Below are 17,308 nucleotides of genomic sequence, written 5' to 3'. Positions count from 1 at the left end.
GACCTACATTTTGTCATTTCAGCTGCTAATAATTACACTCAGCTACGGAACAACTTTTAAAGCAGAATTTTATCTCTGGAGTATTCAATTACTATATATTTGTAGCAGTAAAAATACCATCAATTTAGTTTCATATTTGTTGAATTGTGAGTTTGTTTTAAATGTTTTTTCACTTCAGCATAGCTGCTATTTTAACCTCAGGACCCTACACATATTTTTTCTGTCTCTGGATGCAGAACTCCTTGAATGTTATAGAAAAGTGGCTTGCAGAACTCAGAGCCTGGGTGGAATATCACTGTATTAAACAATAAAATCTAATTTATTGTGGTGTTCTAGAACTTAATGTTCCAGTTTACTGGACAATGAAAGCTATACATCAGAAAGAACCCTAGATATATAAGGAATTATTGTTCTTTTATTCATCAGCTTTAGAGTGGTAATAATCTTCCAAAGGAGCAATATTCAGAATGCCGTGGAATATTGTCCTTATGATGTTTGTTAAATATCACAACAGTAATCAAGAAAAATATTTGCTATCACTGTTGAATCAACAAACCAAGATGTTCCTAATAAAACTCTTTTCCAAATGCCAGTTACAAAACATAAAAAGCTCTTGCCTTTGGTTTTAACCTCTAGCCAAAAACAAAGTAAGTGCAAGTATCACATACAGTGTGAAGTACATCAAAATACACACAAGAGGCTGGGGACTTTTGTGCACAAAATTTGCCTTTGGAGAATAAAATTCTGAGTTATGCCATGTCCCATAAGCTGAATTACAATGGCATTTATATGCCTTCGATAATGCTCAGGTGTTGATACTTAATGATCTCTTCACTGTAGCTCTTGCATTCCAAAGTGAGATTCATTTTAAACTAATGTGGAAGTCAAAAATACCTCAGATGATATGTACTCCCAAAATCCTCTCCATCGTCTATAAAAGGAACTTCTCACAGCTGGAGACCACTCACTGCCAACAACTGAGATTAGATAACATGAAGACTTACATCTTCTCATTTCACTGCCAAAAGGCTTAAAAGACAAAGGGTTTTTAAGCATACATGTAAACTGCTGAGACAACATAAGGAACTTAAGTTACACTTTGTGACAATATGATTTGAATATGTTTTTGGAAAATATATAAAATTTCTACCTTCATTTCCATTTTTACCTCTCTGACTGTGGCCTTATCACTTAAAACTTTATTAATTTAAGGGAAAAAGAAAAGATATGGCCTTAAAAGACTTAATATTGTTATCCTGATTTAGTTTTAAATGTTATCAGCCTATATGTTCCAGTATCGCTGCTAATAAGTGAAATTAGAATGGAATAAAGTGAGTAACCAATATTTTGCCAGATTCAAAATGTCCTCTAATGAATACATAAAATTTACACAATGCATTATCACAGGCAAAATAGTCTTCTTATTTTTCTCTCATTAAGAATCATTCCATATGAAACATACATCTAAAATGTTTACTGGACAGTGTTTATAATACAGTGAAGTTAGTAATGAGCTTAATGAATGTAATAACTACACAGTAATGCCACATAAAGCAGTTATGGAACATAGTCTTATTTAATGTTGGGTTATTTCATTTTGAAGAGGAACTTTCATTGCATGCTTTCATTTATTAATGATAAGCCTTCTACGGATATACGCCACATAAAAAAAATTTCAGTTTTAGACTACTCAGGTGAAAGTATCTGAATCATTGAAATTGACAATGTCATGGTAAAACTTTATTCTTGGACTTATTCCCTTACTCATCTATGTTTTCCTTTCTTTCATCCTTTTTACACTCATCAATTCTGTGCTTCATTTGAGCTATTTTCTTAAACCCAGACTGGTTTTAAGACATAAGTATTTGATATAAAATTCTCTGGCAAACTCCTTGTGGTCCATCAGGGCTTAAGATGATTGTCGATTTTTTTTCCTTTACAGCACACATCTTCTGTGTTACTACTAGTCATTAGTTTTCCTGGCTCACCTGAAAACAGCTCTGCCAGTCTCACTGAGCTTCCCAGGGACATATCCAGTTCTCCTGAACAATTCTCAGTAGAGTTTCAAGGGGTACTTAGCAAGCTAAGGTTTGCTAAGTCCTCCTATGTCTTTAAGTTAGGATGAAAAAAAACCCTCACTCAAAACCATATTCATTGATGTGAATTCATTCTTGTCCCAAGCAGTAATAAGGTAAAATGCAAATGGAAGTATTTATTCACAGCATCCAGTATAACAACTCATTGTTAAGGAAGTAGGCAGAGAAAAATCACACTGGATCTAATTACTTTAAATAAGAAATACACTGCCTCTCTCTCTACTTCTCCACACTTATGAACCCTTTTCCTGTAGATTATGTTAGCTGTTACAAATAATCTCTTATTTCAAATGTTACATAAAGAAGAATTTACATTTTTCATGTTAAACTGGATAGTTCTTATTTAGGAGATAACCTGGTTTCACTTATCAAGAATAATAAGTATTGTTTCACTTCATTGGTATTGTAAGTAGTCTAAATTGTTAGGCTATCGATCCGTTCTTAAATTTTGTTGAGTTGTTCCCTATTTTATATTCATCTATAAATTCTTCCTTTCTCAAGTCATGACCTCCAGCTCCATTTCACTTTGCTTTTCCTGTGCTCCTGACACTGAATCTGTGCCAGCTCTGACACGTTTCCCTTTCCATGAGCAATTTAATTCACTAAAATGGTACACCAATGTCTCAGCTGAAGGGATTGGGGAGGAGAAGATAATTTTCTTCCATTATAGACTTTAAATAAGATCACAGAAATTCCAGCAAGAATCAAAGCTGATACATGTAAGGAAGAGCACTGTAGAAGCAAAGGATTAAGGAAGGAGTTAGTAAATGCAGGAGGAAGAAGAGAAAATAAGATGACACTTATTTTAGGCAGCAGCTGCTTATCAGAACATCTCATGTCTGCGAAACTGCAGCCACAGTATGCATGTTTAAGTGTCAAACCCTGTAACACAGCTCTCACAGCTACACGTTTTCTTACAGCTAATGTAGCTCATTGCTTGCTCTCAATTAATACCAGATACAGCCTTGACCATCCTGGTGTGACAATGAGTCTGAGGTAATAAACCTCTAACATTATTTTTTTGTATATCTATACTAAATATAAAAATTTACATCTAGAATATAGACAATACATGCAGAGAGACTATATATACAGATATGCATAGACATTGTCTTCATTTATTTGCTCCAATAATCATACTTTAAATCTTGAAAAACTAACTCCTGTTATTTTGTCAGTTAGTGAGTGATGATCCTTGAAAGTTCTTGTTTGGACCTGTATCTACAGGCATGCTCATAGAAATATTTAAGCTAAGATGACTGCAAAATGGAAGATAGCTCTCAGCTGAAAATTAGGGTACAGTTTTCTTTCTTCATTTCCTAATCCAGACACCTTTCAGGGAACCTCCTTAAATGTTTGTCCTTGTTTCAGCCACAATAGAGTTAATTTTTTGCAGTCATAGTAGGGGGCAAGGTTGTGGTTATGTCAATGAGGTTTATGTGTACCACAGAGCATTGCTGAGGGTAGTAATAAGGGACTCTGACTTCCGAAAAGAAGAGTGTGGCTTCTGGATGAAAAATCTGTTGGCATTGTCTGCCATTGTTCATTACCTTTGAGTCCCCATGCACATTTTTGCATATGAATCACCCTCTTTTTGTACATTTTGCTACTATTTTTGCTGTTACTCTTCCTATTTCATTGCTGGTTTTGGTAAATTGCTCTTATTTCAACACATGATCTTCACATTTTTTGCCTCCAGTTCTCAACTCCATCCCGCTGGGGTGGGAAGGGAAGAAGAAGGGGGGAGCGAGTGAGCATTAGTGTGGTTTGGATCTTGGTGGGAGAACTAAATTGGGGAATACCATTCCTAAATCATGACAATACTTGACAATACTTTAAAAATGAATAAATAGATAAATAAATATATCTAGAAAATAGAAATATTTATGTGGTTAAGTGAATATAGACATAGCATGATAACTGATGCATGATAGACTGTTGGAGTGCTTCTGTGGTTTTTTTTTTAATCTGAATTAGTCCTTACAGAGTGTGCATTTTTGAATTTTGTTTAGACTCGATTAAATTAATTTTATGCTATTTTACTGTATTTTTGAAAAAGTTATATTACTTCAACTATCTAGATGGTTGGGTCAATACAAAACAGGGAAAGTAGCTAAATTAGGAGGATAAGGGTAGATGAATCGACAAAACCCACTCTAATTATTTTCTGCATTTTCATGAAACTGAAGTGTCACTAGTTTTTATAAGAAAAGATTATCTGTTTGTTATAGTCAAAACAATGTCAAGAACATTAAAAAAAAAAAAGATTTGGTTTATTTCTTCAGACAAAAGTATCAATTTTTTCATTTTATTAACAGATCCAAAATCAAAACCAAAATTACATGTCTCTAGATTAGTTCTCTTAATTAAATATAAAATAGTTTTGTTATACCTCAATTTGAGTCAAACGATAACTACTGGAAAATCTTAACTAGAGAAAAATATTTCAGTGGCAATCCTGTTTTTGTAATAATTTTGATAAAGTATATCACAATCTCTTGGTAATGCAACAGACTTCAAAGCACTTTTTGCTTCTATATCTGACTTACTAAACATAAGGAAAACATTAATCCTTCAAGCCTGCATGGAAACAGAATATCTTATTACTTGCATAAACAGTAGATTTGTGTCTGTGTAAGGAAATGATGGAATAAGAATAGAAATTAAAACACCACTTGAAGTAGTATAACATGAAAAATTTGTCTGCGGCTCTCCATGATCAACAGAAAGAGTTTCCTCTGCTGTCTCTCATCCTGAAGCAGCCTGGCGGCCTTCAGCTTTAGAAGGAGAATAGCTGGGGTTGTTTAATTATTTCTCATTACTTCTTGTAAGATGCAGTGTTTGCCAGCAGAGGTGTAGTATGATACTAATATAACTATAAAGCTCTCAAAATCTGGCCCTTTAATTCTTTATGATTCTGGAACAGGTACAGGAATTCCCTGGAAGTCTATCTTGTTCAGTAGAGCACAGTGAAAAATCTAGTATGCAGAAATTACAGCTTTTAGGTTTCATACGCAATTCTCATTCTAAGCCCTCAGGTAAATACAATATCTTACAGTGTTATTTGAAAACTTATTTTCTGTTTGCTTCTTTTCTTCCCACAGGATTGCTATTTAACATGATACTGTGTGTTTGATACTCAATGAATAAACAACTATTTGATGCTTCCTTCAGTTCCTTTCAGCGCATGGCCACAAATACTGTTAAGCCCAGAGCATTCAAATATGTCACTTGTCCAAGTGACACTTGCCAGTTTTAACCCCCTGATCCTAGAAAGTAAAGTCTGTCTGCCATCAGTACAGGAGATGAAAACTCAACACTCCACAAGTCAAACCAACTATTTCCAGAAAATACACAAGTAACATTATTTATACATATGTATATGTTTGTTCCCGAACAACATGATTAAGGTAATTTAGACTAGATATCACTTCTATCCAAGGCTAGGGCAGATTTTTAAGACTATCTGTGCTAGGCCTTAAAATCAGTTTCAAAAATGCATTGCATTTTTCACAGTGGAGGCAGAATACAAACAAAAATGAAGAATTTAATTTCTTTTCTATTGCTTCCCATACAATATTTTTTTTCAGTTAAAAGGAACAGAGAAACTTTCAATATTCTTTTTAGACAGCATTGGGGTGTCGTTCTAGTTGGGAATGGCAGAAAGAACGACACGACTCTCAAGGGAGTCAGAACAGGAGAGAATCTCTAGTTTATTGCTACAGCCATGTTATATAGACTAGTTCGTGGAAAGTACAGAAAGGAAAATCTTATTGGTCAGTAAAGTGCTACATTACCATCATTGGTCAGTGGGGTTCACCACCCCCCTGACCCTCTCCTGCAAGGAAAACACGGGAACAGACAAACAGCACCTGCAGGCTGTTTTCTGTCTTTAAGGATTGTTTGGAATCCTCCCATGAAATTCCCAGGCTAGCTCTCAGGCAGGGCTGGCAGGCCATGGGGCCTGCAGCTTGCTCCAAAGCTAGCCTCCACATTGGGGAAATCCTTAGTAGAGATCAAAGCATGAAATCTTTTAAGGAGAACTTTTATATTAAGAAATATTGGGGGGAGTTTTCTGAATAATTTGTCTGATACAAAGCAGTTCCAAGCCTTCATCTGATTTTAGATTTAACACCTAATCTGAGCTAAAATTACCTATATTAATACGCAACAGGAATGAATACTATGTATGTGCACTTGAAATAAAGACAACTTTGCCTTAGTTGCATCTTTGGTTTCTTAGCAACCTACCAGCACAAGTCCTGCCTGCATTCAGTATTTCCTGAACACCTCAGGACAGGTGGTCACATTGGCAGTGCCTATTGGGACCCTGTGGTTTACACAGCTGCCTACATCCATGCCATGAGAGATCGAGGGAGCACACATCAGTCACGGGCAGAACAGTTTCAATATGAGTGTGGTGAGGCACTGGGACAGGTTGCCCACAGAAGCTGTGGAGGCCCCACGCCTTGGAGTGTTCAAGATCAGATTGGATGGGGCTTTGAGCAGCCTGGTCTAATGAAAGATGTCTTTGCCTATGGCAGGTGGTTGCAACCAGATGATCTTTAAGGTTTCTTCCAGTCCAAACCATTCTACCATTCCAAGATTCCATTATTTTCTGTTCTTTTAAACTTAAATAGTACAGATTCTTAAACAGAAATTGATATGAAGGGCTACTATTCAATTTACCAGTATGAACATAACCAAACTGCTAGTTTTCTGTGAATATGAAGCTAAGATATAAAGGTAATGTGTTACAATGAAGGTTACACTGAGTCAGAGGAAGCACACACGGTAACACCAGAACACATAAGGGCACTTAGCCACAAATTGTGGTATGTGATGCATCTCTCTGCTGGTAGAGCTCAGAGGAAATTGTTCTTTGTGGGAGGGATCATTCCATGTGTAGAATGTGACCCTGAGCATCTGTTTGCCAGTGGTGTCCAGCCTCTCTGTTGGTGAACTAGAGCAGCTAAATTGTAAGCACATCCACCAGCCATGCACTTACACTTTGCATACCAAAAAAACAAATAAGCCTGTGTTCTAGGGACCCCTCCCCCACATTGCATCTTTTGCTGTAGGTAAAATATTCCAAGGACTGGAATCTAACTCTCCTTGACATTACTGATTTTTATTTTTTATTTTATTTTTTATTTTCATGCATATAATGTTCCTAAATTTTTTTTGTTTAATTTTAATATTTACTGTGTGATGGAAATAGGTTATTTGTCTCCTATTTCATTATTTAAAAAAAGAAAACAAAACCAAAACCGAAACAAACAAACAAACAAACAAAAAAGCCCAAAGAAACCCAAAACGGAGCAAACCACCTAGTGATAAGTAAGAAGGAAAAAAAAAAACATTTTCATGTAATACCTCAGTTTCTCTGTGAGGTACAGATCTGACGGCTGTATCAATTCAGGTGATGATTTGTCACTTTCATCAGTAACCATGTCCACCTCCCTCTTCCATACAAAGCTTTGGCTGCCCATCCCTTAGAAATTCCATGAAAATTACCAATTGACATGTAAAGAGGAATTTTACTCTGTATCCACAAACTTTTGAATCTGCCATTACTAGAAACTCTAATTTTTTCCATAGGAAGTCCCACATACACAAGATGAATGCAACAGAGTGAAGTACTTTGTGTAGGAGCATCACTTCTGATGTCCATATGTCAGCCACAGAATTCCCAACTAATGCTCCCAGAATTTCTTGGTTTTTTTAAATTTGTGTACTCTAGTGAATAGGTTTTGAAAACCTTACAGAAAAAAACCCCACCACTGTGCCATACACTGGTTATAACTTTCTTCCAAGAACCACTAAGATTTTTTACCCTTTCCCACTTTCTCCAACTAAAACACAAACAGCATTGCTGTTAAAGAACATATTCCTATCTAGAGCTAAGTATATGAAAGAAATCATGCAGCTAAATTAGAGCTCTGATAAAATAGATTGTGTAAAATACTCTCTCAGTGTCATTTTCATGTTATTTCATAGTATTATGAGGAGATTTGAGACTGTCTAGAACCTTGTGGAGTTCACATAGACATGAAAATATCTTGTGTATTGTGTGTCTGGGAAATATCATACTTTTATAATGATATTCATTTAATCTTTTATTAATGTACAATGTAATTCATATTATAATTTATTATTTCAGCCTAGAGTTTTGCCAGCTTTGAAATTCAGAGCTCTGGATGTACTAGATAGAAGGTTACTACTTGTATGTTTCTTTTTTAAAAGAAAACAATCCCCAGAAACAGCGTTTCTAGAATGTAACTTTATGTACTTGGACAAAGGAATTTTCAGTTCAGTGCTATGAACTACAGCCTATGTATAGTCAAAACATTTAGATTTAGCATATGTTTTTCCAATAGCTAAGAGGTACTAGCAAAAATATATTCTGTATTCCAGATATGGTTTTGTTTTTTTCCTTTTAGTTATATCATTGTACTTTCTATATGTTCACCCAAATTCTAAGTAGATTTGAATCAGAAAAGGCCAGTTTGTAGTTAGAAATATTTAGGTTCTCTAAAATAGTCTGAAGTGTGTCTGAAAGAATATATAAAGTGTAAAAGTCCATCTGAATGAGATGTAGAAACTTAACAGGTGTCAGTGTTTTAACCAACACCTTTAAGAACTATTTAATGCCATGTCTAAAATGAACCTTGTAAATCTTGCAAAAGACCAACCCTTTTTTTTCCAGTCAAAAGTGGTTTTAAGTAGGATTTGAGTTTCCCTTATGTTGTTAACAGGTAGATAAAGAAAATGAGATTATAAATAAAAACAAAATTTCTCTGATGTAGTTTGCATGGTTCAAATAGAATAGAAAGCATTCATTAAGAATTATTATATTTCAATATTTTGGTCTTGTTCTACTTCAGAAGAAAAAGGGATTCAGCCATATTTCTAACTAGACTTCTCCAGAATCATTATTGCTTAACATGATGAGTTTCCTAGTAATCTGGAATATTTAATGAAGCTCTGATATCTCATACTGTGGTGAAAAAAGTCATCTATTTCACTATACTTATTAATTTTGGAGGGAGACCAAATCCCATTTCAGTTTGATTATTTTTAGCTCCAACATGTACTGTGTTTACTTCAGTACTGGGAAATCTACCCTCACACAGATGATATTTTAGCTGGGAATTTCTGATATTCATCAGTTTGACTTTTGTTTCAAGTAATCAACATTTTTGAAAAGGCAAAACCTAATTTTGTGTACTTCTTCATATTTATTCAGGAAAAAAAAATATAAAATGGTAAAATTTGAAATCTGGAGCATTGTCATGCAAAACAAAAAAGTTAAAAAAGTTTACTATCTAGTAAACTAAGACATGAATTTTCATCATATTAGGTTCCCTGTGGTAGCTAATCCATTAACCCATGGTGTAGTGTAATGAATGACAATGGAATAACCCAGGCTAGTCCAAGGGCCTGTTGCCTGTATCAGAAAAATTCTTTGTGCACTTTTTTCATATCCACAATTAATGCAAGTTGGGTAGCCTGCATTCAGATGTGCTTAGACTTTTTTTTTTTTTTCTTTTTTTTATTGTGCGTTGGACTTCATATACACAAAATCAGTTTTACCACCATAATTATGTACCAATAATTTACCACCCAAATTTAAAATTTGATTGCGTCCATAACCCTCATTTAACACTTCTCAGTACTTGAGATTTGGTTTCCTGTGAGGTAGCTACCGCAACAGGGAGTCAGATGATCACATCTTGTCATAACTGAATAGGATTGTTTTTTGCGGAATGGTTTGACATGTGCATGCACACTCTCTCACAAGACTGCTTTTCTTCTTTAATTCATGAAAAAAATAGTTTGGAAATACAAGTTTTAATCATAAAATGGATAGCTGTAATGAGAAAAAAAAACCCTCATATTTCTCTCAACATAATAATTACTTGATTAGTAATACATTGAGATTACATGACAGCAGATCATTGTGTTCTAATATATTTTGAGGTTTCAGGGGTTTTTCTCTTTTAACTGACGTATACATGTTTGGGGTTTTTTTCCCATTAATTTTAGATTCTTTTTTCTTTTTCCAGGTTGAGTGGTATGAATTTACCTTCTCCAGTTATCAGCAGTAAGAACTGGTTACGACTGCATTTTACATCTGATAGCAATCACCGACGAAAGGGATTTAATGCTCAGTTTCAAGGTAGGAGACCTATAAAAGCACACCTAAAAAACCCTTTGCCTTTAAGCATCACTAAAGTGGTGGGGCAATTTAATAATTGTGTTTAAATATCATGATCACAGTAAAAAGCTGGCTCATATTACTACTGTTCTTACACTGAATATCTGCTTTCTGTGTGTGATCAGATGTCTCTAGGGATTTACTTTCAGAAAAAGTATGTGTGCTTCTCAATGCAGTTTGCTCTAAATATGTATTTGCTTGCTCACTTTTTTTATAATAATTTTTTTTTGCAGTCAGTCTGATCCTTGCTTTAAAAACATGCCTGGAATGCAACTTGCAGAAAGTCAATTCCACAAAAAGGCAGACTCCCATCTAAATATTGTCTTCCTTCATTATTCAAAATCTAACTCTTATCCAGAAGTTTTTATTCATGGTTTGGAAATTTGACTCAACCACAGTATAGTACAAATTATATTTCAGGATCCTGCATATATATATGCATATACAGCTTCAAAAGAAGACAAGAGGATGTCAGTGTTGCTGTCATTTCTGCTTATGTTCATGCAGATACTTTTTAAAATGAAATTTTTTAGAATGGATTAATTATTGATTTTTGTACTTTATAAATCATTACTCAAAATGAAAGACATGATAGTTATATTGAAAATAGAAAAGCTTCTTAGTTTATCTGTGCTTTTAAATTCTGCACTTACATAAGCTTTTTCAACCCTTTTATCCCCCCCACAGCATCAAATCCTTTAGGAGTTTAGACATCTGTGTTTTTTTCCTGAAACTGTGGGACCTCTATAATTTTTGAAATGGCAAATACACTGCAATGTCTATATGTTTCTGGTGACTATGGCATGCATGTCCAACAAAAGTATTTAATATACACAGTTCTTTTAGTTTTAAAAATATTTTGAATATTTAGGAAGATAAAATAAATCTGAAATTTAATTTCATTTTGGCAACTCAGCATAAGATTGTGATCCTTTGCACTTACAACTTATTTTTTTCCGAAGTTTATCAAGGATGCATATATAATACCATTCCTGGGGACTATGAATGTAAATGCACTGCTTATGTTAGCACTGTGCCTTAAGCCTGTTAATTGGGGTCTACAAAAACAATGTGATTCATCCTGCTCATGCACCAGAAAACTATGAATCCACAGAACAACAAGGGGAATGTTTGGAATGATGTAACACACTGGAAAATGGCTTTTGTTCTTCCTCAATATATCTTATCTCTAAACAAATATTCACCAAGTAGTTAAAACTTTTGGGAAATATCTGGGGAGATTATTATTTCAGATCTGTGTTTCTTGATCTGCATAATATTGGGTAGTATTGGAAGAGACCTCTGGAGTTTATCTATTCAGTGTCCTTCTCAAGGAAGGGTAACCTAAAGCAAGCTGCCCAGGACTGTGTCAGGTGGGTTTTGAATGCCTCCAAGATTGGAGACTCCGCAGCCTCTCTGGGCAGCCAATGCCAGTGGTTACCCTCAGAGTAAAAAAGGTTTTCACCTATTTGTTAGTGGGATTTTCTGAGCTTTGATTTGTGCTTCTTCTCCAGGCTAAAATATGTCAGATCTTTGAGGTTATCCCTTATGTTTTTATTTTCAGAAACTTATTTCTGTTAAAATTCAACAGCCTTGACATATATTTCCATCTTAGGTACTTCTCTCCAGTTAAATAATTATTTGAACTGATCATGAAACAAACAAACAAAAAAAAAAAAAGGAACACCACAAAAAATAAGTCTTGTGACATACATGACCTTGTTTTCAGGCACAAAACCTAGCAGTGAAAGGATGCCTCCAATGTCTGATTGTCTCCAGACACAATTCTTGTATTTGTCCTCTGGGCAAATCCCACATTGTAGTCTATATGACTATGAGACCCCCAAGAAACATTTTACTTATGGGCAACTATTCCCAATAGTTTAAACAGACTGTTTCAGATTACACACATGTAGTTTTTATTAATATGTTGATATGTCAAGGTATACTGTCTTTGAAACACAGAAAATAAGTATATAGACTTTTTCATGTAACAATTTAGCACTCACTTTACCAATAGATGAGTCCCCAGTACCAGACCAAACTGAAGGAATCTTTGTGACTGTTCTAATTTCCCAGAAATTTTAAATCTTGACCAGCTGTCCTCAGGGCATTTGGGACTCCACTTTCTAAAGTCACTTAGACTTCTTTCTCCTGTTGCTGCTTGCTAGAAAGAATAGTTCTTTCAGTCTGTGCTGTCTCTTTGTGACTGCTTGCTTGGCTCACTCGTGTGTGTGGTGAAGATGTATAATTGTGCTGCACAAGAACAATAGTCCATTATTTCAGGGAAATAGAAAAGTCAGTAATTTTAATTGCAGTCCTTAGATATTAAATGAAAGCAGTCTTTATGCTTTATGAGATACTAAGTTATTGTGTTTTAGAGTCCTTATATAGATTTTTCATGGTAGCTGTCAGGTGTAAATGCTAGTCACAAAAAAAAAAAAAATCACAAGATATTCCGCATAAAGGGGTAGCTTGTCCATTTGCAGATTTCATCATAAAGACTGCGGTGGGTGGATGTTGGCTGGATGCCAGGTGCCCACCATATCAGTCATTCACTCCTCCACCAGGGCAAGAGAAAATGTACTGAGATAAGAACAACAAAGTATCACTCTCTGTTACTGTCATGTGCAAAGCAGACTCAACCCTCACATATTCTCACTCCTTTCTCTGGCTGCTAGTAATGCTGCACAGTGACATTTTCCTTCTCAAATATGTTATCCCATTGCTGATGGATAACCTTGGCCAGTGGCAGGTCAGTCTTGGAACCATCTGGTTTTGGTTCTATTAGACATGAGAGGAGCTCTGGCAGCACCACTACCCCCACAAAAAGCTGCCAATCAAACTCAATACACAAACATTCTTTTGATATTTTTATATTTTTAATATAAATCTATTTAAATCTATTTCTTCTGATCTCACACACCTCTTGTGGTTTCACTGGGAATTAGACTAAAAAGGACTGGAGTTCCTCAGTCCTGAAAGTCACTGCAGGTAGAGCTACTATACAGGGCACACGAGCATAATCACCAGCTTACATGCAACCATCCCCTGCCATTATTTTATTCCTATATTTTTGCATATCTGTTCCAAGCCAATTTAATCCATGCCTTTCCCTGATGCTGGTTCCTTTCCTAAATACTCCATAATTAGCCTTGTACAATACCGAAATGCTCTTTTGTTTTATTCCACAGTGATCTCTGTATCCCTGAGCAGGGCGCCTCCAAGATCTCTGAAATGACTGGAGTGCTCCTAGAGTGAGCTGTGCCCCAGCCCTTGGGGCTGGGTCTCACTGGGGATGGCCCTGGCGAGGCTGGGGTGGAGGCTGGATCTCTATGTTAGTTCCCCACCTTGCCCAGGACTTTCTGCCCTCTGCACTTGTGATGAATGTGGTGGATGTGGAAAGGCCAGGGTGAGGTGCCATTTGTCTCACCCATCCACCACCATGTCCCTGTGCTCCTCTGTGTGTGCATGGGTGAGCTTTTTATTGCCTCACTGTCCTGGGTGCAGAGGGTGAAGGCCCTGCACCCATGTGATCAGGGTGGTTTTGGGGGCCAGAAAGGTCGAGTTCCCCCCCAGAAGCACCTCATTTTGCCTTTCCATTGTGGAGGTTGTTGGGATCAGCTCTGTCAGGATCGTCCTCTGCTGCTGCTGCTCATCCCCATCCTGTTTCTCTGGGACATGGCTTGCAGACACGGTAAAGCCACTGTGTCTCCAAGACATGTTGCTGACAAAAGTGTGACCACTGTGACCACTGTGTTGTGGAGTCAAAACCCCAGCAGAGCCAGCACCAGTGCTGGTAACAGCCATGTGGAATCAAGCCAAGGTTCTGAACTGGCAGCACGGCATAACACAGACAATCTCGCTTTCAGGGTTTTGTCCACCATTGTTTTCTGTTGTCTTGGACTTGGGGACAGGGAGAATCAAACAAAGGAAGTGGCCACCATCTTGTCTTTGTAACAGGGGCTGCATGGATGTGACCTATGGGGAGCGTCCCCCATCCTGTCTTTGTCCTGGCAGCCACATGGAGCTAAGTCAAGGTGGTGAACTCCTGTAGTTTGTAAAGCACCTTCTCTTTTTTTATGCTTTTGTTATTGATATTGTTGCTGTTACTGTGTGTTCCTTATTCCATTGCTTTTTTTCTTTTTTCTTTTTGTTATCTCAATTTTTCTTTTTTTTATCGTAGTCTCTGTCTTTATCCTCCTGTTAACTGGAAAGGGTGAGGGGAAGGGGAGTGGCTTATTTGGAGCTTAATTTCTGTCTGCTATTAAATCCCCACACTAATCTAGTACATCTAGCAGTGTCACTGGCTTTTCAAAAGCAAGTCAGTATGGGATGTGGTATAACAAACCTCTTTGAGCAACAATGGGATAAAAACCTTTTTTCTTTTCCTAGTAAGAACTCAGATTATCAGACTTTTTTATATAGTTAGCATACAGATCCTTTAATTATTTTTTCCCCTCACATCAAATTAACATCATGTTTATTATAATTTTACCATAGCTATATTATTTCTGTAGCTTGTCCTTTTCCAGTCAGCCAAAACTAAAACTAACAAGCAGTCAATTTAATTTTCATTTCTTTGTTTGATCTTTGATCAGGCAAACAGAATTATTATAATTTATTTCATTAAAATATTGGAATTACCAATTGGATTTAAAGCTATGAATAACTAATTTATTTGTTGAGCAATTTTTTCAGTTCTTTGTAGCTTGCATTTTCAGCAATGTTTAGTACCCCATTTTTAACATAATCAAGAAAATCAGCTCACTGGTATAAAAAAAATTAACACTGTTCTAGAATTGCAGTTCTTAATGCATCAATAATACATAAATGCATAAATACAATTTTAAAATACTTGCCAAGCTGAATTTATAAATAAAATGTTGTAGTGTAAAAAGTGAATCCAAATGATTGGCATTTGGAGATCCTCTTGAATCATATTTATTGTCCTGTCTTCCATCAGATTAGAGAAGAAGTTTAAAGAAAAATTAAAAATTTTAAAAATTAGTTAGGTACAGAGTGAAGGGTTTATTTTGGTATTTGTTGTTTTTTCCTCTCCACACAGCCTTTGTCTTTTACATTTGATTTTTTGTGTTTTGATGTTGATTTCATCAATGAAAACATTTATGTCCCAATTTCTGAGTGTCTAGCTGTGGAATTTTTTTCATAGTTTCAGAATTTCTAGTCAGAAGGAGGCACAGTGTTGAATGGCCCTGTCCTGGGGTGACTTTATGGTACTGGTATTCCCAATAGCCTGCTTTAAGTTCTGCACCCTTAAGATTAGCTTCGGAAGGAAGTTGAAACTGCTGGATGCTGATGGGAGTTTTTTCTCCTGACCAATAACTGGCCATTTCAGAGAACTGACAGTGGTTTTGACCATTGAAAAGTGAGATCAACCTGTGAACACCTACCTTAAGATGTAAGCCTGGGAATTTCTTGCTCTCTTTGGTTTCCAGCTTCTGAAGAGGCAGCAGGCTCTAGCTCCCCCCACCCCCCCACCAGGCCAGACAGGCCACGACAACCCCCAAAAACCACCTCAAAAAATGACATTGCAGCAACATGCTCTGCCTTGTCCTCTTCATGTCTGCCATAACAGCAACACTGGTCTCATGCAAATGAACTCTAGCAGTAGGTACCATTGGATATGGTTCTTGCTCTGCCTTGTTCCTTGGTGGCATTGCCATGAGAGGAAGGATGTTTTACAGTCATTTAGTTATGAAGTTCTTTTTTTTTTCTTTAATTCCTGTGCCCTCACCTATGCTAATAAATGAAAACCCCTTGCATATTCAGTGGGAGTTGCAAGGCATATGATTTGTCTTATGCCAGTGCTTCATGAATGCATAAATTCCTCAGAGGTGAAGTATCATTAACAAGCTAACTAGGAGATGAAAACCTAACACTTCCCAGAAAAAAAGCTTATTAATGTACACAGAATAACTTAAAAGGTATTATAAAGAATCCCCTGCTTTGTTGCATATTTACTGCATGTAGAGTATGCGTGTTAAGCTTTTGCTTATTGCCAGAACAAAATAATTTTTTTTTAAAATATTTTTCTGTGGTTTTTTTAGGAGGAAAGAACTCCACAACACCTTTAACTATACAGCTAAAACTGATCTGCTTAAGTTAAATATTTATTTCAAAATTCCTAGAAATAGAACAGAATAAGAAAGCTTCCAAAACAAAACATGATTAATGGCTATATTAACTTTCACACTAACTCAGGCCTCTGTTGCAGAACGTTTCAAATAAAGTATTCTATTTATGGCAAGTTTTCAGAGAGGTTCAAGAAGGTATCAGATATTTTGATAATTATGTACTACAAGTTATCTTTCTGTTGAATTTAAATACATTCAGAAATTCAGGATTTAATTAACAGATTTTCCCGGAGTCAAACAATGAATATAATAGAATCTGCTGAAATAAATGTATACTGATGGAAAACCATAAGTGAAATAATGTAAATCAACTTGCAATTGCTAGTACTTTCAATGAATTTTCATAATTCACTAAGTCTGCTCATAAATGCCTGTCTGTCCATTCTGCATTTTCTTTAAAATCCTACAAATGATGTTTCTAATAAGTGAAAGAATTTGCAGTGTTTCCTTGATGCATAGTACTTTTAGTCAGGGGTTTCTTTTTGAATTGTTACTTAGAGTAAATTAGAAAAAATAATAGCAAAAGAAATTGATAAAAACAAAAGCCAGAAAAATCTGTTATTTTCTACCTCTTAAGTGATGCTGAGTAGAATTTTCCTTTAAATGGTACTGAGACAATAATGTATATTTTGTTAAATGTTATCAAGAGAGTAAGCCAGTCTTGATACGAAAACATCAACAAGAAGATAATCTACCATCTTCCTTGACTATTCTTTTCTGTGGTTAATAGAATCACTGTTAAATATATAGTCCAGTACTAGCACAGTAATACTTCTTTTTAAAATGTAAAATGTCACTAAAAAAGCTCAAACGTAGCTGCCTCATGATATCAG

The 17,308-nt window shown here is 35.8% G+C and overlaps 1 protein-coding gene across 1 annotated transcript in view; it reads left to right on the top strand.

The window, feature by feature from the left end:
• Positions 1–17,308, top strand: part of CSMD1 (CUB and Sushi multiple domains 1) — a 1,087,660-nt gene that overhangs the window by 685,207 nt on the left and 385,145 nt on the right. Inside the window, exon 6 of the mRNA XM_058836707.1 lies at positions 10,166–10,278. Within this exon, the coding sequence (XP_058692690.1) occupies positions 10,166–10,278 (113 nt within the window). The remainder of the gene's footprint in view (positions 1–10,165; positions 10,279–17,308) is intronic.

Source organism: Poecile atricapillus, chromosome 3 (assembly GCF_030490865.1).
Source record: "Poecile atricapillus isolate bPoeAtr1 chromosome 3, bPoeAtr1.hap1, whole genome shotgun sequence".
NCBI classification, from domain to species: domain Eukaryota; kingdom Metazoa; phylum Chordata; class Aves; order Passeriformes; family Paridae; genus Poecile; species Poecile atricapillus.
The sequence above is the reverse complement of the archived record's forward strand: the minus strand, read 5'-3'. Positions and strand labels throughout refer to the sequence as shown.